Source organism: Hakea prostrata, chromosome 2, assembly GCF_041222555.1.
Source record: "Hakea prostrata isolate BN-2017 chromosome 2, UWA_Hpros_2, whole genome shotgun sequence".
Lineage (NCBI taxonomy): Eukaryota > Viridiplantae > Streptophyta > Magnoliopsida > Proteales > Proteaceae > Hakea > Hakea prostrata.
The window spans coordinates 3,983,048-3,999,071 of NC_142601.1; the positions used below are offsets into that span (position 1 = coordinate 3,983,048).

A 16,024-nucleotide genomic window follows, 5' to 3' on the forward strand; every position below is an offset into this window, starting at 1 on the left:
AAAGGATTTTCCACGAATAGTTAGAATTAGAAAATAAATAATAATGGTTTGCCACATGCCATCACCAATCGAGCATTGAGCCAGCCAGAGCAGTCATTGTATTGATTGTCAATATAGGGTTGGTAGAGTGGTCAGATCCATAAATCTCAGTAGAGAGGTCATGGGCTCAATCTTATGAATGTCACCCAAGCTGACCTGAATAAACCTCGGACACCCAAAAAAGTAAATAAATAAATAAATAAAAAGGATTTTCCACGCATAGTTAGAATTAGAAAATAAAACCAACGGGGTTGGTCCAAATGGTAAGCAACTTCCCGCTTGGGAGACTCACCCACCATAGCTAGGTGTGCGAACCAGGTCGAACACGGTATATAAATCGGTTTTGGAATAATAATAAATAAATAAAACTCTTTCGCCCAAAAAAAAAATAATAAATAAAACTCTTCGTATCGTAGAGTATTACGATTTGACGGTAACTGATTTCCAGTAGGATTTGGACTCGTCTTTCCTATTTTGTCTACGCTTCATTCCCTTACTCTATAAATAAATCGCCTCCATACGTTCTAGGTCACAACATCTTCTATTTCGTCTTTGCTGAAATCACACTGGTTCTTTTCTATTTTCTCACAGAGACTGAGACAGGTGCTGTTGAAGAATTTTTCAGATTTTTTCTGCTACAATGTCTTCTGAGAAGTTGGTTTTGAAGAGTTCTGATGGTGAAATCTTTGAAGTTGATCAATCCGTCATGTTTGTATCAGAATTCATCAAGAACATGGTCGAGGATGGGGTTTGTGGAACGATACCGTTACCGGACATCAGTTCAAAGACATTAGTCAAAGTTATTGATTACTGCAAGAGATATAGTAATGGATCTACGAAGAAGAAAGGGAAACAAATTATTCTGGTAGGGGAAGCAGATGGAGACGAAAAGAAACGAAAAGCAGAAATAGATGAAGAAAGGAAGTGGGAAGAAAAATTTCTGAAAGTTGATCAACAAACGATTTGCGATCTCATACTTGCTGCAAATTTTCTCAACATTCCAGGATTATTGGAGTTGGGCACGGAGAACATAGCTAGCATGATAAGGGGGAAAACGGTTGAACAGATACGAGAGACGTTCAATGTTGAAAACGATTTCTCTCCTGAAGAAGAAGAGAAAATTCGGAATGAAGCTCCATGGGCTTTCCAGTATTGATCAGTTTTGTTCTAAAAGTAATTAGAAACACAAGATTAGAATTAGGTTTAGAATTAGGTTTTTGCACTGAGCAGAGCAGTGATTGTATTGCTCTAGCCAGAGAAAAAAGTGCTGCTTCGTCAGCGTTCTATGTGTTTTTTTTTTTTTTTTTTTTTTTTTTCGAATCTTACTTTCCAATCAATAATGTTGTTTTCTTCGGAAATTTTTTTTTCTTATATAAAAGAAATTTGATTGAAGGCTATGAGAAATTAGAGATCTAAACAATACAAAATTGTTTGAGTGGCATTTTGTAGTGGTGTGGTTGTGGGTAAGGGTGTTGTTATGAATAAAATTTATACCGGGTCTGGGTCTGTCTTGGTTCAATCTTCGATCCTGATCAAATACGGCTTAACCACGTTTGGGTAGATCCTGGTTAGCCCTAACCCCAAGTCCCGACCACCGGTTTTTTGTTTAAACCACTTGTTGTGTGACAGTTAATCTTCCACCCCCAAGAAAAGGAACATTAATTTTCCACTCCCACGAAAAGGGGAAAAGACTTTACACTTATAGATATAGAAGAGATCCCGAAGAGATCCCGTAGAGTTTGGCTATCATTAAACCCCTAGTTTAAGGAATAAAATGTTAAATTCTAATTAAAAATTAACTCATCGTCCATTGATTTCTCTCTATTTATTCTCTCATAAATCTTTTATTTTATTTCCTTATTTTTCTCTTCTTCTTTTTTTTTTCTCACATGTCTAGCAAAATATTGTAGTAGTTAACAGACATTGGAATTTTCCTAAATCTTCTCCACAATTATCAATATTCAATCTTTGTTTCTCAAATTATTCCCATTTCTCTCTCACCCACGATTTTGCTAATATTCTTTTCAAAAAGTATAACTGATTTTTTTTTAATTCATTGTTCTTTCTTTCTCCTAAAATTTCGATTATACTATTAGCAATTTAAATTTCGTTAGAATTCATCTATTGATTTTATTGGATCATAATTATTGATTTTTTTTTAATTCTTAATATTTCAATTCCTATTCATAAAAATTTAAATTTCGTTTAAAATTTTAGTCATCAATTTTATCAGATCTAATCGTAATCATTTAATTTTATTTTTGAATCCATAAACTTTCTATTAAAGTTTGGATTCTTACTGATAACAATTTAAATTTTAAGTTTTATTAATTGGATGTTTAGAATTTCAGCCATTAATATTATTAGATCTAATTATAATCATTGAATTTTTATTTATTTTTACTTAATTTATGAAAAATGATTGTTTCCCGTATTTAGTATATAAACTTCAAATCTATATTTTTCCCTTAGTTTCTCCCAAATTTTCTTTCCATCCTTTTTCTTTCACAATTTTGGCCTTTATGCTTTATTTCAATATATTTTTTATTATGATTACAGTGTGTTATTTATATTTTAATCATCTTATTAATTTACCCAAATTTTTAATGTGACTCCCATGTCAGAATGTAATAAAATAATTTAGAGGTACACAAATGACCACGTTCAACCCTAAAAAGGCATTAAACTGTCAAAGAGAGGTGATCCAATTTTTCTTTGGTAAGAAAGGAAGGATAAACCAAAATTTTCTTTTCGTAGGTAAGAGATGAGATGGGCCCTTATAAGACTCATTTGGGCCAATTCTAAATTACTTTATTATATTAAATAATAGACCCACATATTTTGGGGCCCACACATATTTTTATTTTTTTTATTAATAATGAATTTTTCCCCTTGGTAAAATAAAGCAAATAACAAAAATATATACAAATGACTTCAACCCTAAAAAGTTAAATGCAAACAGAAATTTTCTTTGGTAAGAAATGTAAACCATAAGGGGGAATTAAATAAAAACTAACTAGACATTATTCACAATACAAAACAAAAACAAAATCAGAAGAAATAAAAAAAATAACAAAAAAAGGAGAAAAAGAAAAACGATAAATAAATTAAGAAAGAGAAAGAGTACTTAATTGTGGAGTAGATTTTTTTTCCGCTTATAGAAAGGAGAGAGAATAAATAGAAAGAAAAGAGGAGAGAGGAGAGAGGAGATAGAAGAGAATAAATAGGGATTGAAGAGTTAGTTTCTTATTATAAATGACATTTTGATTTTTGAATACCTAATAAGATGTTTTTAAAAAATTTCATTTAACCACGTTTATAAACAGAAGAGAATAAATAGGAAGAAAAGATGAGAGAGAAGAGTGGGGAGAATAAATAGGGAATTATAGTTTTTAATTAGGAATAACATTTGTACCCATTATTTTACCTTTAAAAATGATTCTCAATATTTGGGGGGGGGGCAAATAGAGACATTTCACATATGGGAAGAGAAAAAAAAAGTGGAAAAATCAAGGGAATTATGGGCATTTGTACAAAAATTTAAAAATTATGGGGGCCATGGCCCCCCTCGGCCCCTTCATGGGTCCGCCCCTGAATCCAACGACCGAGAACAAGAAGTAAAACCTATAAACAAGTAGCCTACGCCGAGAAGAAGTATCTGAATCGTTTTCCTTACAATCTTATTCAATTTTTGCTCTGTGATCAGTTCCATAACTGACTTAGCCTTTGGATGTGGCCTCTTGACCCCAGGGTCGGGTCACATCTAACACTGTTTGGCAGGTGAATCCTCAAACATCTCAAGGTTGAGCAGATTTTGGACACATCAGGTGTCAATCGATATAGTTTCGATAATTCAATGTAGTTTCAGTTTAGTACCAACTTTGAATACCGAAAACCAGAACCATATGGTATTGTATGGTTTCAATATTTGCAAAAACGGTTCACTATGGTTTCAGTATTAAATCGGTGCGGAAACGGTTTAAACACGCTATCTAGTGAGGTACAATTTTGGTACGAACGAATCCATGCCACTATTGTTATTAGTTCAATAAGATTCTAATGAAATTGCAATCAAACAATAAATCTGATATTAACATAAACAAAATAAGTAAATCTAATAAATAGAGACAAATCAAATAAATCTAAGAAGAAGGGTGAAGGACGAAATGAAAAAATTGAAATAGAGAATTAGGGATAAGGTAAAGGTAAAGTGTTTTAATTGTAAACTTACATTTATATCTTTTAATTTGATAGGGTATCAATTTAGTATGGTTTCGGTACATACCGTGAGTACCTGAAACCATAACCATACCAAAGAAATTCGGTTATCGATCTTGAATGGTGCGGTTCGATACTGTTCAACGATTTCGACACGCAATGGACACCCTTAGTTGTGGTTTCGATCCTTGCTAATGACATTTACAATATTAAAAAAAAAAAAAAAAAAAAAAAAAACCTGTTCCAAAAGAAGAAGAAAAATGAAGAAAAAAAAATTAGGGATCTACATAGATTCCCTAGTCAAGAATTAAGCTATAAGGCCAATCTAATCAAGGGGTTTTTTTAAAGGTCTTGCTTGGGTCCTTAGCATTAAATGTGCAGGACCATCAAGCCACACACTATGGGCAGTCGGATCGAAATTTCAATCTCTACCAATAAAATTCAATGGTCAATATTCAATTTCGACTGAAATTTTGGATTTGATGGTCCGAAATCTTGGTTTGACTGTCATTCACATTTAATGCGCATGATTCAAGTAATTTTGTTTTTTAATATGAAAGAAGAGTTGAAGTTGGAATTGGTTTTTTTTTCTTTTCTTTCTTCTTCTTCTTGTGAAGAATTGGGGTATCATGCAACAACAACAAACAATCGAGGACAAAAGATAACTACAAAACATTTGCAATAATAGAAAGAAGCTCCAAAGCTAATTCAAACTTCTTCCAAAAAGCTTTAGAATTAAGTGTACATGTGGATATGCTTTTGGTACTGTAAAGATAACCTCCTACGTAGGGAAATTGCTTAGGTGTTGTACAATTAATGCGCAACACCTGCAGCAAACGAGATCTCGACCGTATATTTTCAAAAAGTATGTTTTCACACTTCTGAGAAACGGACGGTCGAGATCTCAATCTCAATCATTCACAACACATTGATGAAGTCGACTCCTCTATGTAGAGGTAGAAAGACTAAGAAAGTCTTAGGTTTGAACTTCCGTCTCTCTACACTTTCTTCACCACCAGTCTTCTCTCATCAGTCCTCTCATGTTATTGGAGAATTTTTAACCCACTTAAAAAAAAAGCCTTTTGGGCTGAGCTAATTAGGTCAACAAATAAGATTTTAATATGCATAGGTTAGGGATTAACTTTGAAATTTTTTTTTTTTTTTTTTTTTTTTATTCATAGTGTGACCACTGCAAATTGAAAATTCCACAAATATTAACAACAAAACCTAAAATGTAAGAAATCCTCTGGGTACCCAAATTAAGAAAAATTCCTAAAACAATATTTTGATTGAAGTAACCCATTAGATTGGACAGGTGAACGATCCAGGGAAAAGATGGAGCAGGTAAGCCATATTTAAATTTAAATTAACAAATATAGACATCTGAAAATTACAGGGATACCCATATACAAAGTTGTAAATCCTCCATTGTCCTTCTTTACCAAAAACAAGAAATAAAATAAAATAAAAGAATTGAAATGAGAAACACAGCCTCTGACTGATGAGATATGATACAAAAGAGGCAATTTATGGCAAAAACCAGAAATTTAATTAAGAGCAACTCATTGATGGATTCCAATCTAGGACAATCTAGAGCATCACTTGGCAATGAACGAATATCCACCATTAGATCCAACAGGTAAGGTGAGATGGGTCCCAACTCAAAGAGGTTGCCCATCTCTCATATGCATGACATCCTAATTGTATGATTAAAATCTGATTTTTGTTCCAAAACAAAAGAATTTACAGGCTTCAAGTAAAGTAATGATCAGAAGGTTAAGGATTGCATCATCTCTTCAGTTCTACAAGAATTATGTATAATTATAATAGGATCAAAATTTCTCAGCCACTCCATCTTCCTTCAGTTAATGCAGCTGTGAAATTTCTTCCTTGTTGAATTTTCTTTAAAGCTCTGGTTCTGCCTTTGTTGTCAAGTATGATGAGCTCAACTCTTCTCTGTTTTGATACTTCAACATGAGCTTCTGACTTAACACCTCAGATTCCAATCTCTGAGTTTCTTTTCCCTGTAAGATCATTGTCAGGGGAAGAACAGTTAGAAACAAAATAAAAGAAATCTTCTAGTTGGGTTAGGTTAAGTGGGTTCTTTCAGTTCTAGCCACAACTGACTAATGGGGTTACCCAGGTGTAGCTTTCAATTAGAAAGCATAAATGGGATCAAATGTCTTTGTTGCTTGTTGCTATAAAATATAACAACTTGGAATCAAAATTCCATATGAAAAGTAATAAAGAAATATGAATTTGACCTGAAGGTGGAGATTGTACAAGACTTTTCCCCCGTTGGATTCTGTAGCTGAAGCACTCAGAACTTGAAGACCCACTTCTTCCAGATCAACTAAAACCTCAGAAAGAGGAATGTTCTTGGATTTGGATGAACAAATCTGAATAATAATCTCTCTTTCGTCTATTTTACTTGCTGAAAAACTCGGCAACGATGATACTTGGGTACCTTTCCCCTGTTTTTGAAGTTTGATGTTATCTCCTTGCTTGTAGATGCTTGCTAATATATCTTGTTTCTTCTGTGTTAGACTCTGGACATGTTTCTGCAACTCTGGTATATACCTGAGTGCACAAGCTACAGTAGCTGGGATGCTCAGCTTCTTCTGCAGTAACCCAATTCAATTTATATGAGAAACTAACAAAGAAAAACAGAGGATCATGAAGAAACAGAGAATTAACATCAATATAGGTATTAAAATTTGAATACCGTTCTATCTCTTTCAGGAAGTAGAGATTGAAGAGTTGAGTACAAATCATTCAATCTTTTTCTGCGATCACGTTCACTTGCGTTGTGATTCAGTTTCTTGAAAGCATCTTGATCACCACTTATAGCACTTGTTGGGGGACCTTCAGGATCCATAACTTGCTGGGAAGAAGGAAAGCATAAGAATGATTCTGCAATTGCAGCTTCTTTGTAGTTGCAGTTCATGAAAAGCTCAGTATTTCCAACTGTCTTGTGTTTAAGAACTGTGAGATCATCAAGCCTTGGCAAGACAAAGCTTGGAAATGGTGTAGAGTTAGCCAACATTGTTTCTGAATTTTTTTGGTAACTCTGTTCTTCTTTGAAACCAGAGGAGATGAGATCCTGAAGCAGACATGGACTTGAAAACTTGTATTTTTATAGTAATCTTCCCTACCCAGCTTCCATTAAAAGTTTTGAATTATTAAAGAATAAATACATGGTAGGACAAATAATTCATTGACACTTTCTTGTATTCTTTTTTCTTTAAAGAAATTTAACCAAGAACTGAAAACAACACTTGGGTTTATTAATCTGATGAAGTGGAGAGGTGAAATTATCAGAAAGCAACAAATTTTTTTAACTTAGATTATAATAAAGCAGCAGAAGCCATTAGGGTTTGGACGCGTTTGACAAACCTGATGTGGCCTTCTCCAATTGTTTCCTACTTAGATTTGCCAAACATACATACAACTGGGTTCCATTTGCAGAGTCAATATCTAGCTTTTAGCTTTTCTACACCAAATCACCTTTCTCTTTATCTTTCAGGGTTAATTATAATCTTTATTATAATTCATAATGAGGGTTAAGGAGTAATTAGATTCTAGAAGGAGATATTAGCTGTTAATTACTAAACTTAGTTGGATCATTAGAGTTCCTGGATGTTAGGGTTCCCTTATATTAGATTATAGTTGTCTTTTCTTATCACATTCTCTAACTCTATGTATATCTTACAACCATATGATGTCATTGAAGATCTAAATACCTAATTCTAATTATTGAGAGGAGAAACTGCTGGATTTTGCCAGAGGTGGCATTTTAAATGTGTTCTTTTGTGTCTCTTTATTATAAATATTTGAAAGGAAGGCACTGCAAGAAAGTTAGGGTTTTCTTCGTTTGTCTTTCTCTATTATAAATATTTAAAAGGTCCAATTTCCTCTTAAGTTTGTGAAGTAAAGTTTGCAAATACAGGGTTGTTCAAGTGGTAAGATCAATACCTCTTAATGAAGAGGTCGTGATTCGACTCTCGTCGAGGCATATGTAGCGTCCCCATATCCTATATATATAATATAAAAAACACATTTGTTCTAAAAAAAAAAAAAGATAAACATATATAAAGAAAACTTCAGCAAGAAAGTTAGGGTCTTTTTCTTTAGAAACTACAAGGGGAGAAATATTTCATCCACTGATTAAAAAATTAAAATTTTCAAATTTTATTTAATCTGCGTCACATATATACTTTGTTCCACACTAGGGTTGGCTTTTTTTTTTTGGGGGTCGCTTTGAGGGGGGGGGGCTTATCTCTGAATTGGATTTCCCATTTTATTGAGATGAGAAAAAACAAAGGAGACACCGAAGAAATCTCCAAAATGATGACCAATTCGAGGAATCCATTTCTCATTGTCGGCCTAAAATTAGTGTGTAATTTAATCCAATGTAGTCTATTGTTCTTTAGTTTTCCATTTTTGAGTTATGAACTAAAATATTCATTCGTTAAAAGTTGCATATATTGATGTCAAAAACTTTATTTGACTATGTAAATGTTATCATTCTTTACATCATCATCATGACATTCAAAATCACCGTATGCTATAATTATATATATAGAATGTTCTCCCTAAAACGCCTACGCCAACTCTCAGGTGCTTTCATATCTCAATTGCAACCGTATGTACAAAATTTCTTAAAATAAATAATAATATTCTACAAACGTAATCAAGTTGAGAAAAGATATTGGTCAAACTTTCCGACATTAAATATGTGTGAATTTTGTTAATGTGTCAAAATGATTAATTGTGAAAGTGTAACGCTATGCGCTTGCCACTTGTCTTATATTCAAAAGTGTCTTAGTTGAGCAAAATTCTCAAAATAATTTGAAAATGATCTATCAATATATCATTCTAAAAAGTTAGTATTATCTAGTTACTAGTTTTGCAATAGAAGGGAAAATGAATTTGGTCTCCTAATAAATACTCATTATATTATGTTGGGAGACGGGGAACAAGGGAACATAAGTATGTTTTTGGTAACGTTTTCAAACTAGGAGACCAATGTCTTTAAATGTTCCTATGTTAGGAACTCGATTATTTTATTTATTTATTTATTTATTTAATTGAGGTTTGTCTAAACTAGCTTATGCATGCCTTGATTACATATTGGAGGTAGTTTTTTACATATTCTTTTAATATAAAACAAAAATTCACCCCTGGCCTCAATTATATGAATTTTTCTTTATATTAAAGTTTGATCATCACTCACATTTAATTGATTAAATATTAATATCAAGTTAACAGTTAAGCTCTCTAAAATCTAAACTCTGATACTCCTTTTAGGTGGCTTAGTGAAGTTAATTATCATGGAGTCCACATAAGTTTGCCAACATTATTTGGAAATTGAATCACCAAACTTTGATTTAGGAAATTATAATAAGATGAATTATGTGACATTCTCATGACTAATTCATTCTTTTTTATTATTCTCAAGAAGTATCATTGGTTAGCTAGGGTTTATTCAATTGAGTGAGATGTAACAATGGTAAGTAGTAGGTCTAAAGTAATAAAAAACCAAATATCTTGTTCCATCAATGGAATTTATTAGAGTTGTTGTTTGATTATGTAATTTTTTTCTTTCTCGTCTTTTGAAGGAGTGGATCAATATGTTTTACCTGCATTTGTCAACTGGAGTAGGTTCCCCTCCTAAAAATCATAATACGTGTCTGTTCGAGCTTCTTCCATGTATCATTAATTCAAACAAATGTAATTGTTTATTAGTGGAGTTTGGTGTCTGATTACATTATCATAAATTAAAAATAATAATAATAAATAACTTTTGTGATAAAGTCATAGCAGGACATTGAGGCTAACCTTAGGAAAATTTTAATATTGCCACTTGTCTTATTTATGTACCTAACAAAACATTTTATAAATTATTTATAAAAAAAAAAAAGGACACATGGCAGCAAGTAGAGGGAGGGGGGATTTTTATTAATTAATTAGTTTTTGGTTCATTTATGTGATAATAGTGAAAAATAAATGTCATTTAGAATACCAAAAGAGAATGTGAAAGGTGAATTAATTGTTGGGGGATTTGGAAGAAAAACAAATTAATAAAAAGATATAGAATCTTTCACAGGCTGTGGATTTAGCCACGTGGAATTTGATGTGATTGTATTAGTTGATTTTTTTTCATTTATATAAATATTGTTGTTATTGATAGATATGTTGCTTTTGTCTTGGGTTATCTAAAAATAATTGAATAAAAATAGTAAAATTAATATTTAAGTTTTTTTTGAATGATAGCATTTTAATTTAATTTTACAGCTTAACAATAAGGATGCATTTATAATTAATTTTTCTTCAAAGATAATAAGTGTAACTGGTTATAAATTTAAGGAGTTTATATGTAATTTATTATTATTCTTATTTTTAATAAACAAGTATGTGGATCACAAACAACATAATAGATTGAGGGGACCCAACGTGTATTAACAATAAGGATGCATTTATAATTAATTTTTCTTCAAAGATAATAAGTGTAACTGGTTATAAATTTAAGGGGTTTATATGTAATTTATTATTATTCTTATTTTTTAATAAACAAGTATGTGTGATCACAAACAACATAATAGATTGAGAGGACCCAACGTGTAGTTCAGATTAAGGGACAAAAGAACACGATATTAGAATAAACGAGTTTAGTTTGACTCTTAATTTTCATATTCAAACACAAAATAAGTTGTAATTGGACCTTAAATATATGTGTTCTTCATTTTTTAGTTTAAAAAGAAAAAGTTAGTAAGAGTCAAGTTGTATATGGTCGAATGAATTTATCTTAATTTATTTTGATTCTGAACAAGGTTCGAGTTCAATGAAACCATATGTTGAAATTGAATTGTGCATATCCCAATCATATCTATCATATACTTTAAAAATTATTGACACCTTAACATTCCACTCGAGGGCACAAAAAAAAGAACAACCTTCGGTTAACACATGAAAACAATTGAATTAAGATTTAATGCATTACTAAATGGTAATGTGCTAATTAATGGACAAAATTAGTGTTAATCTGACTATAATATGACAGATATATAAAGCAAAAGTGCAAACCTTGGATGGTGCTAGTAGATATTACTCTTTGTAAAACATATAAAAAGTTTGTGCCACCCCACTGGCTTAGACTCGAGCGGGGGCTTAACATGTCACATAGTCGAGACAGTTACCACCCAACTTAATCAAGGCTTTACATACGCTAGACCTATATGGCAACCACTCTCAATTCGGAAGGTCAACTCAGCAGCCAATTGAGCGGGACCAACGACAAAGAGGCATAATTCCAGGAGAATCAACAGCCCTTGTCGGGTAAACTTACCAAATCCGTAAAAGGTAACACTTATAGTATAAAAGCAAGGACTCGCCCCTCCGATAAGCATCTAATGCATTTTGAACATAATCCTGTGTAGCTTTTGCACGGGATCTTAACCTGTTCACAGTCTGACTAAGCCATCCGAGGCGGCTGCTCGGCACACGAGCCGGCCCACATCTAACCTTTCTTGCAGGGTTCATCATCTCGAAGTACGAAATGAGGCTTGGTCGGGACCAGCAATATAACTGTGACACATCAATTAAAATTACCAATTTTAAAAAATTTAAGGAACAATTATATGCTCATTTCATATAAAAAAAAATTTAATATTATTTAAGTGTTTGGGAAAGTTGGTCACAATTGTAAAGTGTCATTTACCCAAAAAATTCTGTAAATTTACATTTTGGTTTGGCATTATTATTGTTCTTCCTCTTTTGACTCTATTAGTGTGAGAGCAATTTTGAAGAAATTTTTATAATTATTCAATTAATTTGACTTAAATCCTAATATGAATTTTGAGGTCAAAACCAATAGTAAAACTGGTGATAAAAAAATATTTCTTAAAATTTATTATCTAATAGTGGGAATGACCAAATAAATCTATAATTTTAAGAAATCGATTTTAATAAATAATTAAAAAAAATCGATTCTCATAACTAAAATAAAGTTGATTTTGAAATAGAAAGTGAATAACAGGTCAAAAAAAAAAAAAAAACACTAGATAATGCAAGGAATTTTTTATTCTTTTTATAGAATAGAAAAGTTAACATTATTAAAAAAAAAAGGCAAATGAAATATGATAAGCTAATTTATTGAGAAATTACTTTTATCTAGGGGTGTAAATGGATCGTTCGGACGGAAGTGGTAATACCATATCCGCATCCTATTATTCGGCGGCTCGGATAATATCCATCGGATTCGATTTATTCGGAGATAATCGGATAGTTATTTCTGAAAATTATTCTAAATGGCAAGAATATAGATTGAATACAGTTTTCGTCTACTTAATAACTATTTACCCTTTATTTGTAGTGTTAGGTTTCAATATAAGATTTAACAACTTTAGTAGTTATTTTAATAAAAAATCTAGAAAAATACTCACATATTTCAAGTAAAAATATATAAAATAAGAAAAACAAATCCAAATAAGTAACTTAATCGGATAATTTTTCGACGGATATCCGGATAGAAAGGGGTATACCATATCCGCATCCTATTGTAATAGGACGGATTCGGATACCTCTCGGATGCGGATGCGGCGGATTTCGGTTATCCATTTACACCCTTACTTTTATCTATTTTTCATTGGTTTCAGTTATTCCATGTGTCACCTAATTAACAAACGACAATGATTTATCTGTTTAAAGGATTTTTATCTGCTCAAGTTCTGACACGTTTAAGTTTCATTAAAATGATAGACATTTGTCATATTTTAATTTTAGGATTAGCATTTTTCTAACCCTTAATCATGGTTTCTTCTTTCATTTGCGACCTTTAATTCTTTCTTCTTTTGAGTTTCATCTCTTTCTTCTTCATTCTCTCTAGCTTTGGCAAAGTCTAAAATTGATCACATACAAAATTTCACAGCTAAATTCAATAAAATTTGTTGTGTAAATAATCATATTTAATAAAGAGATTGATAATATGGGAGGAGAGGATTGAATTCATACTTGTAGACACGAGAATGAGAGGAAAATAAAAACAACACTCGTTAGAAACCGCAAAGAAAGAAAAAAATTGTTATTGAAAAGACAATTTTTTTTAATTAAAATTTTCATTTTTCAAGTAAGACAAAATCAAATTTTTTTGGTATAAGAAACGACAACGATGCCTTGTCACTTTTTTTTTTTTTTTGTAACAAGGCTTATATTATAAAAAGGCTAAGCCAAGGCAACAAAATTACAAAAGATTCTGCAACCAAGGAGCGAATATAGGCCGCTTGGTTGCGCCTGAAGTCGACCTGGCCCTCCTTGCTAGGTGGTCCACCAAAGCGTTGATCCCACTAGGAATAAAACCAAATGTGACAACGATGCTGTGTCACTTGTGTGATTCAACTCCCACCCTTTGGTTGGTGTAAATTCTTACATAACAAGGATATTTTCAGAATCTCATACCTAATTTCAAATAAGGATTTTTTAAAAATAACAGTAATTGAGAGCAAAAACCCCAAAGTTGACTTAGTTGGCAAAGATAAAGAAATAACACTCTCAAAATATGAGATCAAAAGCAGTGATGGGGCTATGATTTAACATCAAAGGGTGTTACAATGACATTTTTACCCATTGATTTTACCCTAAAACTTTCTTTCCAGTAAAGGGAGGGAAAGAAGGGGGAGGGCTGAGAGTTCACTTCGACCGAATTGACCAACGGCTTCTTGTGACCTGCCCTGAGTGCCCATACATACTAAGACCATGTTCACACATCGAATAAGGTCTGGTGGAAAGGGGGTAGTTAGTTGGTTGCTTCTTGGTCACGCCCCCCCCCCTGTTATGATATACCTCATCTAAATTCTCAAATAGGAAATTGCATACCATTAGTTGATATACGTATAGGAACATAGGTACATGACATTGAATGTAATCCAGGTCAAGGCGCAAGCTGGTTCGAGCCACAGGAACTTTTGCAAAAATAATGAAGGAACCAATACCACATTGTCTTGTGTGGCTATCTTCGGGTGTTGAAAAACTCATTGATTCTTGATGCTGAGCTAATGTTGGTATAATCTTCAACCACAAAGTTGGAGGGCTTAGGTGGGGGCACTAGCAGTTTTATCTCTAATTTTCTTTAAGGAATAATTATTGTTGCATCCCTGTACTTAGCTTAATTACTAAAAGGACCTTGCTATTTATGAAATCACTGTTCCCTCCTCAGTTCTAACCATGGAACAACTTTTGGCCAAAATTCAGTGACAGTGAACCTTAAAAGGCTAGCAAAAATGAGATTTTCCAAAAAATCTTCTAAAAAATAAGCTATTTTTCAGCAATATTCCAGCGAACTAGCAAAATGCAGCGAAAATCTCTGCAGAACGTCGTCGGTATCTATCGTTTTTGTTCAAATCCTCGAATTATATTGGAACCCTAAGCATCTCTGCAGAGAAACGGTGATGGAAAGAAGATTGAAACAAACAATAAACTTTAGTAGTTTATCATTTTAGCATTTCAGAAAGAAAACAAGTGAGAGGAGAGACTAAGGAGAGCTCGTTGAGTGGCTGAGCAGACAGACTTAAACAGCAAAGAAACCACTACTTCACAGTTGCCAATGATGGTGGTCGATGGTGTCATCCATGATGATGGCTTCGAGCCTTGGACACAAATTGACGATCGGAAAATAATAGCAAAAACCCAACGAGAAGAAATGAAAGAATGACTTGCTTTTAATATATATATAAAAAGACAAAAGAAAAGAGACAGACATCACATTGAGCCTTGTTAACCACCCAGGTGGTAAAGCAATTAATGATGAGAGATGATGTTAAGGGGTAAGGTGGTAGAGCAATTAATGAGGGATAAATGTTGAGGGATTTTGCCTTGTACTGTCGTAGACCAATTAATGGGGGATTTTCACTTTTACGGGTTCCGGTTTACTGCATGTCGGAGCCGATGTGGTTTGGGACCCCCCCGGAGGGCGACCCCCCGGGGTGCGCCCGTGGTTTTAATGGTGTTAAAAGACAATTATAGTTGAATGTTTAATATCTACTATGTCCTTCTAGAATTAAGAAGGCAAAAGCAGACAACATCATCCTCATTTAGGGGGAGTTGATAACATCAAATTAGAATATCAGTAACAAAGACTTAAAAATAACACCAAATTGAAAAGTAAGTACATAAGAGCTAAAAAATAAGAAATTACAATTTTTTTTATTATTTTATAATTGAATCTCAATTTTGAGTTTTATCAAGAGAGAGGAAGAAGTTGGCTTGCAGATCATCAAAAGGAAGAGGAAGAACGGAATTCTCTCCCCCTCCCCCCCTCCTGGACAAGGTAAGAGGAGAAGACGAGGGTTTTTTTTTTTTTTTTTTTAATTGTTATTATTTGGATTAAAATTTTCCTAATTGTTGAGGATAGTAATTAATTTAATATAAAGGTAAATAAGTAATATAAAACCTTAAGGTTATTTTAAGATCTTTAAATAAGTAAAAATGTCACATCACCACTTAACTGAGGAATTTAAATGGTAGAGGGGCAACAATTATTAGAGGAAAATTCAAAGATTAGATTAGTAATTTGAAAAAGTCTAAGAAATAAAATAATAATTTATGTATAGTATAAGGGGCAATAGTAATTATCTCATTTTTTTTAATTATTATTCATACTTGGATTCCACTTAATTCCGTAGCAGAAAAAATCGAGGGAGCACATACTGCTCACTTGATGGGGAGGTGGTTGGCACTCAAGTGCTAATATTTCACATTGAAAAGAGGACCG

The 16,024-nt window shown here is 32.7% G+C and overlaps 1 protein-coding gene and 1 pseudogene across 1 annotated transcript; one reads left to right on the plus strand and one right to left on the minus strand.

Moving 5' to 3' along the window:
* Positions 1-600: 600 nt before the first annotated feature.
* LOC149023341 (SKP1-like protein 1A pseudogene) lies at positions 601-1,255 on the plus strand (annotated as a pseudogene).
* Positions 1,256-5,607: 4,352 nt separating this feature from the next.
* LOC149023342 (transcription factor ORG2-like) lies at positions 5,608-7,351 on the minus strand. Its single transcript, XM_089142778.1, has 3 exons — positions 6,983-7,351; positions 6,522-6,878; positions 5,608-6,281 (listed from the first exon to the last, which is right to left on the minus strand). Exons 1-3 carry the CDS (start codon positions 7,301-7,303, stop codon positions 6,162-6,164), a joined length of 798 nt encoding a protein of 265 aa, XP_088998904.1. The 5' UTR covers positions 7,304-7,351; the 3' UTR covers positions 5,608-6,161.
* Between the last annotated feature and the right edge of the window lie 8,673 nt (positions 7,352-16,024).

Bases quoted from the DNA above. Each gene is read 5' to 3' on its own strand.
- LOC149023342 (XM_089142778.1), bottom strand. From the start codon at position 7,303: ATGTTGGCTAACTCTACACCATTTCCAAGCTTTGTCTTGCCAAGGCTT. The intron at 6,879-6,982 runs GTATTCAAATTT...GGGTTACTGCAG, and splicing joins TTCCTGAAAGAGATAGAACG to AAGAAGCTGAGCATCCCAGC. The intron at 6,282-6,521 runs GTCAAATTCATA...ATGATCTTACAG, and splicing joins TGTACAATCTCCACCTTCAG to GGAAAAGAAACTCAGAGATT.